At 41.4% G+C, this 8,256-nt stretch overlaps 1 protein-coding gene across 1 annotated transcript in view; it reads right to left on the bottom strand.

Annotated features, from left to right (window-relative positions):
* Window positions 1–1,329: 1,329 nt before the first annotated feature.
* The window catches only part of COLEC12 (collectin subfamily member 12), a 225,017-nt gene continuing 218,090 nt past the window's right edge, over window positions 1,330–8,256 (bottom strand). The window contains exons 9-10 of the mRNA XM_019653859.1: window positions 2,567–2,712; window positions 1,330–1,394 (exon numbers count right to left, since the gene is read on the bottom strand). Of these exons, the coding sequence (XP_019509404.1) occupies window positions 1,345–1,394; window positions 2,567–2,712 (196 nt within the window). The 3' untranslated portion in view covers window positions 1,330–1,344. The remainder of the gene's footprint in view (window positions 1,395–2,566; window positions 2,713–8,256) is intronic.

Here is an 8,256-nt window from a genome sequence, read left to right as displayed (position 1 = left end):
TTTACCAGTGAAATTTACGCTTTCATGTATTTTCCTATTACTAATTAGCACCCTTTCGTTTCAGGTTAAAGAAGGCCCTTTAACATTTCTTGTAAGGCTGGTCTAGTGATGATGAACTCCTTTAGCTTTTGCTTGTCTGGAAAGCTTTTTAATCTCTTTTTCAATTCTGGACAACTTTGCAAGGTAGAGTTCTCTTGGCTGGAAGTTTCTTTTCTTTCATCACTTTGAATATATCATGCCATTCTCTTCTGGCCTGCCAACTTTCTGCTGAAAAAAATCTGCTTGTAGTTTCAAGGGGTTCCCTTGTACACAAGTTGTTTTTCTCTAGCTGCTTTTAATATTATCTCCTTGTCTTTAACTTTTGACATTGTAATTATAACGTGTCTTGGTGTGGGTCTCTTTGGGTTCCTTTTATTTGGAACTCTCTGGGTTTCCTCAATTTGGATGTCTATTTCCTTTCCCAGGTTATGGAAGTTTTCAACCATTATTTCTTCAAATAAGTTTCTATTTTTTTCTCTCTCACTTTCCCTTCTGGGACCCTTATAATGCGAATGTTGATCCACTTGATATCTCATAAGTCCTTTAAGCTACCTTCACTTTTTTTAAATTCTTTTTTTCTTTTTGCTGATTGATTGGGTGAGTTCCACTGCCCTTTGAATTCACTGATCCTTTTCTCTGCAATATCTACTATACTGTTGAAACCCACTAGTATATTTTTCAGTGCAGTTACTGTATCCTTCAGCTCTGTGACTTCTATTTGGTACTTCCTTATATTTTCTGTTTCTTTGTTGAAGTTCTCACTGTGTTCATCCATTCTTCTCCCAAGTTCAGTCAGCATCTTTATGACTGTTATTTTGAACTCTTTATCAGGTAAATTACTTATCTCCATTTCATTAAGGACTTTTTGAGGTATTTATCTTTTATTTTGTTTGAAACACATTTTTCTTACTTCATTTTCCTTGATTCTCTGCATTGGTTTCTATGCATTAGATAGAAGAGCCCCACCTCTCCCAATCTGGAGGGAGGAGGACTGTGTAGGAGATGAGCGTTATCATTCAACCCTGCCCTACTCTTAGTTATCTCTCAAACCTTTGTGATTGTCCAAGCAGCCTAATTTATATGTAGTGGCTCTGTCATTGAGGGTGTTCCAAGACTTGTCAGTGTCCCAAAGGTGAGGATCTCAGTCAGCACCTTAGATTTAGGCTGAGTGGAAGTCAGATCCTCAGGCAGCAGCTTTTAAGATATGCAAACATGTAGAGTCCTGTGGGACCGCAAGTGTATGTCTCACACTGGCCACTAGAGCTGGGTGATCTAGAAGTGTCTCCCACACAGCTGTCACAAAGATCAGGGCACCAGGTGAGTGTACAAGCTCCTTTCTGGGAGATACCAATGACCTGTAGTGAGGCAGAGGGAGATGGCATAGATCGTTTCCACTGGCCTCAGTAGTTCCCGAGATGTACGCCAAACCTGAAGCCTGCCCCTCTTGCTGCAGCTCCAGGACAATCAAACAGGCCTCTTTCACATTAAAACTGGGGGTGTGTTTTAGTCTGCTGTGTGCACTGTGTCCTGGGGTGGTAGCCGGCCATGAACTGTCTCCCCATTTGTTGCAGTCCCATGGGACTCAGGAATGCAAGGCCTGCTGGCCACTAGAGCCAGGTGATCAAGGGGTGTCCCCTGGGCAGTAGATGCAAAAAACTGGGGCACCAGATATGTGTAAAAACTCCTCTCCAAAAGATACTGGTGCTCTGCAGCATGGCAGAGGGAGAGTGCACAGGTAGTGCCCACCCTCTCAGGTCCCCCACCAACTTTTTAAATAAAGGCTTTTTAAGATATTCACATATCACATAATTCATCCATTTAAAGTATGCAATTCATTGGTTTTCATAATATTCACAAAGTTGTACAATTTAGAACTATTTAATCATAGTTTAGAATACTTTCATCACCCCCAAAAGAAATACCATACCTATTAGCATTCACTCTCTATTTCTTCCTTCTCCCACCACAAACTTTTAAATCTAGTTCTGATTAAAAAAACTAGGAGGCCACATTTCAAAAAGGGCCATGTATTAAATGAAGCTTTAGATAAATATATTTTGAAATGAAAAAAAATCTCCAAAGCATCTTTGGCTTATTCGCTTTATAAGGGTCATAGACTACATCCCTCCATTATCTAGCATAGCATCTGGCCCATAGTAAATGCTCAATAAATACATGTGGAATTAAATGCTTGGCTACCTAAATTGTCTGTGTATGGAGCTCTATGAAAAGATATAACATTGGTGCCATACGTTAAAGAACACTTGACTGACAATATTATAAGGTGATGACCTAGACCAGTTAGTGTAACATTTATTGAGTACTTCCTATACATTAGCCACATTTATTATTATGTCCTCACAACAAGCCCATTATAAGGGGTTCCCCTGAGGTTAATAATCTGCCCAGCTAGTAAGTGGCAGAACCAGGACTGAAGCCCAATTACAGAGCCTGCAGTCAGAGCCCTCTTACCCTTTAATAGGATATAAGCTCTGCAGCTCCCTCTTAAATCCCCTCTACTGCTTACCTGTATCCCTGTCTTTTTCGCATATGAAGTTATTGATGTCTTCACACTGGAAATCGTTCCACTGCCCAGCGTAAATCAGCCCAGCACAGTCTTCTCCTGGCCCATGGCCATAGCCCCAGTTATCTGGCTGTCCAGCTTTCCAATTTCTTATAACAAAACAGAAATTGACTGTTACTTTAAAGTCACGTGGAAGTTCTTTACCCAAGAGCAGCAGAGAAATATAAAAAACAAAACAAGCACGTCATTTGTCTTGGAATGAGAATGCACTGTTTAAAAATCCATGCATACTCTGATAAAGAATAAGAATCAGCTGTTTTGCAGAGTACAGCCATACCTTGTTTTATTGCATTTTGCTTTATATGCTTCACAAATGTTGTGTTTTCTACAAATTGAAGGCAAGACCCTCTACCAGCAAAAAAGATTATGACTCACTTTATTGCGGTGGTCTGGAACCGGGCTATGCCTGGAGTGTGTATTTGCAGCCTCTTCCTACGGGCTTCTCTTTGTCATGAAATCAACTCATTGAGCTATTTCATCACAGTGCTTGGAGAGTAAATCCTTCTTTAACACAGTTAGATGAATGAAAATTTTCTAGTGTGTACTGTCATGATGACTTCTGGGCACATGTATAAATTTTTGTGTGTGAATATATATGCACTCTGAGGACATGATACACACACACACACACACACACACACACACACACACTCTTGTGAGAACCCAGAGGGATCCTTGTACATTTTGATACCTTGCTCCTCTAATAAGTCAAAGAGTCAGGCAGAGAAAGTAAGAGACCCTTGATATACAGTTACAAGAACTTACAATTACAAACACTTGGTTATGGTTGTCTGGCTAAATTGTAAATGGTTGATTGCTTTAGAAATGAAATAGTAATTTAATCTTACTGAAAATGACTCATACATTTCACTGCCTTTTTTGGAAGAGAGATTCTTAAAAACAAGTTTTCTTTAGGATGAGTTCACTTGGGGCTGGTTAACTTGGATGCTGCTGCTCAAATCACCACTTTGCCAGGGTTCATTGTTCTTGATTCTATTTCCATGCAGTAAATTACATGTGTTTCCAAGACTTGAAATTGGAAAGCTAAATTTTCTCTAAGAAGCAGGTCTTCCACAGAAGCCTGTGGTTACCGCTGAGAGGACAAGCTTGCCTCATGTGGAGGGCCCGAAAGAACACATGCAGCGGGACATGCTTCCCATAAACTATGACTCATTACTCCATCAGCCATGGGGTGTCCTAGGGCCACCTGAGGATGGAGCCATATTGCCCTACATGTTTTAACAATAAAACCAGCAAAATCAGAGGGCAGTGGGAAAGGACTGTTGAAATGTACAGTTAAAGGGTGGGGCAACAAGGTAGAATGGACACCTCCATACCAAATGCATATTTTGGGATTTTAAAAAAATGAAAAGTGACTTTACTTAAATAAATCTAGTGATGAAAATATAATTCAGATGAAACCACCAACTGGAGACTAAAAATGGGATGATACTTAGGCGGGAGAGTTAGAAAGTCATTCATTCACTCACATTTCCCTCAACAGATAGCCACAGAGCACGTACTCTGGGCCAGGGATAATTCTAGGTGATGGCAACACAGCAGGGTGGAGAATAGGCAGAGTCCCAGCCCTCTGTCTACAGAACTTACATAATAGGCAAGAAACAAATGGATTAAAAATCTCTGACTGCCACAGTGATGCCCGAGAGAGATGAAGTTGGAAGGAAAAATAGTTTACTTTCACATGGATGCTTTTTTGTGTATTTCTGTCCACTTTGAAGAACCTCTCTGGAAATGTCAATGATGCCTGAGCAGTTTGCTCTTGTTGATATACATTTTGTTTATTTCTGCCAGTAATGTGGAGGGGGCTCAATTTCAATTTTGTTTACCAAATCTGAGATCTGTGATTCCTGAATGTATAATGATGGGACATTTGTTAGTCTTTATCTTTCAGCTAATTGGAGAATTGTATAAATATGATTTCTGATAAAAGACCTGCTTAATATTTTCCCCTTGCATTTCCTTGTCATTTTAAGTAGATAAAAGGGATTTACAGAATAGACATAAAGATAACTGATTGATAAGAAAGGAGATAATTTTTTCCCCATTCCCCATTTGTTTTTCCAGGTCATTGGAATTCTTTATATACAGAGGTCAAAGTTTTCCTTTAGGACTACAAGTAGAATGCAGTTCTGTGGAGGTGAGTAGAGTCACTGAGATGGGACTAGTGTGGATGCATGCAAGCCAGGCTGCAGGGGCAGTTTGTCTTGTAGACTGAGCACTTAGAGTCTCAAAGCATCTCTTTGGATAAGCTAAAATCTTATGAAATTATCTGTGGCAAGCCCTTTCAGTCTACATGTTTGTAACAGAACAGAACATGTCAGATAAACAGAATATACATATTTTGGAGAAAAAAATCCAGCTTAAATAGCACAACCTCATTCATGGATAGATTCTGGGAAAAGAATGGCCAAGGCCTGGGCTGAAAATCCCTGAAGCCTGTATTATAATACACACATCACAGAAGTGGTTGAGTATAAGTACACAAGGGACTTTGGAAGCACTTGTATTCACTGTTCTAGTGAGCTGGAAACACACAAGCATATCAGCTACTGGGTGTGACCCCCCCACCCACGCCCCCAGACTCTGGGCTGACTCAAATGGAGGCAGAAGGCAAACTCTCAACCTTGGGAATCACCCCTTCCAACCTCACAACTTAGTACTTTCTCATCGACCACAAGATTGCATGGCCAAGAAATTTCTGCTGGTAAAAGCCTGGCCTCAAAACAGGAAAATCTTACTAGTGAGGAGTTTCTTTGCTGTAGAATTTTCTCCCACTGTAAGGGTCTGTACAGTAGAAGATTTCTCTCTAGTGGCCTAAGCCAGTGCCACTCTGATAGAAACATGAAGCATGGACCAGAGTGAGTTGTTACTGAATTAGATGATACTGAGGGTTCCCTTGTGGTCCCCACCACTCTATGGCTCTCTATTCTAAATCCACATATAATATTATCTGGAGCCGTCTACGTGTACAGAAAGGCAACCCGTGTTTTACCTTTGAGATTGAAAGCTGTTGCTCCTAACGTAACAGCATACTCCCACCAAGTGATATCCTGGGCAGGGGACCAAGGAGTGGGCAGGAAGGATAAAGGATATCCAACTGTGTTTGGGGAAACCCTCAGGAACAATATCACATCCCTTGTGATCTCAGGTGGGCAACTGCAAGAGGAGTGGGCAGGAAAGGCCTTAAGAGGCTATGCTATAGCTCTGCTCTGAGCCAGTGGGCAGTCTACGCATCCCACTGGTGTCCCTCATGCTAACAGACAGCCTTTGTTAACAGTGACAGCCTCTGCCAAATACTGTGCCTGCATTTATTCCCTCAAGAAGAGACAGATTAGCTTTGACATGCTCCTGGTTTCACTGATCCTCTCTGGTTTGTTTTCTATTTCATTGCTTTCCAGTCCTTATTGTTTCCTTCCTTCTTTGGGAATAATTTGCTGGTTTTTCTTCAGAAAGTAGCTGAGAGCATTGATTTTCAGCTTAAAACTCTTACTAATATATGCATTTTAAAGCTATAAATGCTCCTCTAAACACTGTTATAACTGCCTCTCCCAAAACTTGATATGTAGTGTTTTCATTTTCTTTGAAACATTTGAAAATTTCTTTTGTGATGTCTTATTTAGAAATGTGTCCTTTAATTTACAAATATTTGGAGATTTTACAGCTATTTGTTTGTTATTGGTTTCTAATTTAATTTTGTTTTTGTCAGAAAACATACTGTCTAATTCCATTGCTTTTATATTTATTGAGACTTGTTTGATGGCCTAGCAGATAGTTTATCTTGGTGAACCTACCAGGTGCACTTGAAAAGCATGTGTCTTTGCAGTTGTTGGGTGAAATGGTCCATAATATGCACAAAGTCAAGTCAGTTGATAGTGTCTACTACACCCCTTCTGGTTTTTCTTTCTTTCTCTTTTTTTTAACATTTTATTGGGGAATTTGGGGTGGAGAACAGTGTTGGGGAATCGGGGAAGGGGAACAGTCAAGTTGCTGTCATTTTGTTCTTCTGTCTAGTTGTGGAGGACGCCACTTCACTGGCCCATGTTGGTACTATTATGATCATTGCGCTCTTCCTGGCTGAGGCAGATTCGTCCTCCACCATTGGACAGCCGCTCATGGTAGCTACACGGGACCCCACTGCAGCTTCACTGCAGCCTATGCTGTTGCTGGTGACTCACGGCAGCCCAGCTCCAGGTTGAGCTGTTGTTCACCATCTTAGCTGTAGAGGGCGCAGCGTCACTGGTGCATGTGGGAATCGGACCGGTAGCCCCGCTGTTCCGAGCTCGCACTCTTACCAACTGAGCCACTTGGCCCACCCATCTTCTGGTTTTTCTCTCTACTGGTTCTACCCAATACTGAGAGGAATTTTGAAATCTCCTTTGAGCCTCCGCTCTTTGCTGTGTCCACACTTAGGGTTAGTATGTATGTCTTCTTGATGTGATGTGGTCCTGGAAATCAGACTTTTTTCCATGAGGAGAACAAGAAGACCTCTCACTCGTATTGCTGCCCACACACTCTGGGAAAGCTCTTCCAGACCAGCACGGAGGCCAGCTCGCAGTGGATAACTGAATGTGACCACAGGCTCAGGGGCCAGTGGGCCCCACTTCCCAGTCAGGGGGCTGGTGCTGGCCAGAAATGCAGTTTTCACAGCTCTGTGGTGACATGAGAAAAATAAGGACACTATGTGTGTGTGCGTGTGTGTGTATGATGGCCAGCTGTCTTTTCTTAAAAAGGATTGTGGGTTTTATTTTTCTTTTCTTAGTAGTGAGATTTGTTGATAGGTGATTTTTAAAACCCATGTCTTTGGTTGGCGAATGACATCTTGGCAATGTATGTCGGCCCTCTAGTCCTTCTTTTGGAATTGTATTGGTATGTGGACCCAAAGCATCTGGGACTCTGTTCTGAGACATCGCAAATTGTTTTTCATGACATCCTTTTCCTCAGTAGTTGATTCTAAAATTCAGTGAATCAGGTAATATGTTTTAAGGGAAATAAACCTTAATTCAGGTCTGTGTGTGCCTTAAGCCTTTCATATCCATTCCATGTTACTGTTGCTTTCTGTCTGTGTATTCTAGAGCTCTTTCTCAGCCAGATCTCAGCATAAAAAATGGGGAGGTTGCAAGAGGAAGAAGAGAGAGCCTTTTATCCTTTGCCTGTTTCCCCTTTAACGGTAACCACAAAACCCTGAACAATTTCAAAAGGGCTTGTGAGTCTGAGTGTGTGTGTGTGTGTGTGTGTGTGTTTAAAAAGGGTGAGAGGAAATCTGTGGCAGTGGAAAGGGAAGCAGATGAGCCAGTGCTTGGAGGCCACAGGAGCAAAGAGGAAGGAGGGTGAAGGGGAGTCTGAATAGATGGAGAAGTATTTAGGGAGACTTACACTGGTGGGAAAACCCTGAGAGCCTGACACCCAGTCTCCATCGTAGCCCATGGCAGAGAACGTATTTCTTGTGTTCGTCACAACCTATTGTGAGATCTGAGAGACATGCTGTGTGTGGCATCTCAATCAGGATACTGTATGATATATAAATGCTAAGTAATTTATTCTACAATTACTGACTAGAATGAAAATAATTAAGATTATGACAATAATAGTATTAATAATATCGATTCTAGCAG

Source organism: Hipposideros armiger, unplaced genomic scaffold, assembly GCF_001890085.2.
Source record: "Hipposideros armiger isolate ML-2016 unplaced genomic scaffold, ASM189008v1 scaffold_209, whole genome shotgun sequence".
NCBI classification, from domain to species: domain Eukaryota; kingdom Metazoa; phylum Chordata; class Mammalia; order Chiroptera; family Hipposideridae; genus Hipposideros; species Hipposideros armiger.
This window is presented reverse-complemented; position numbering and strand designations above follow the sequence as displayed.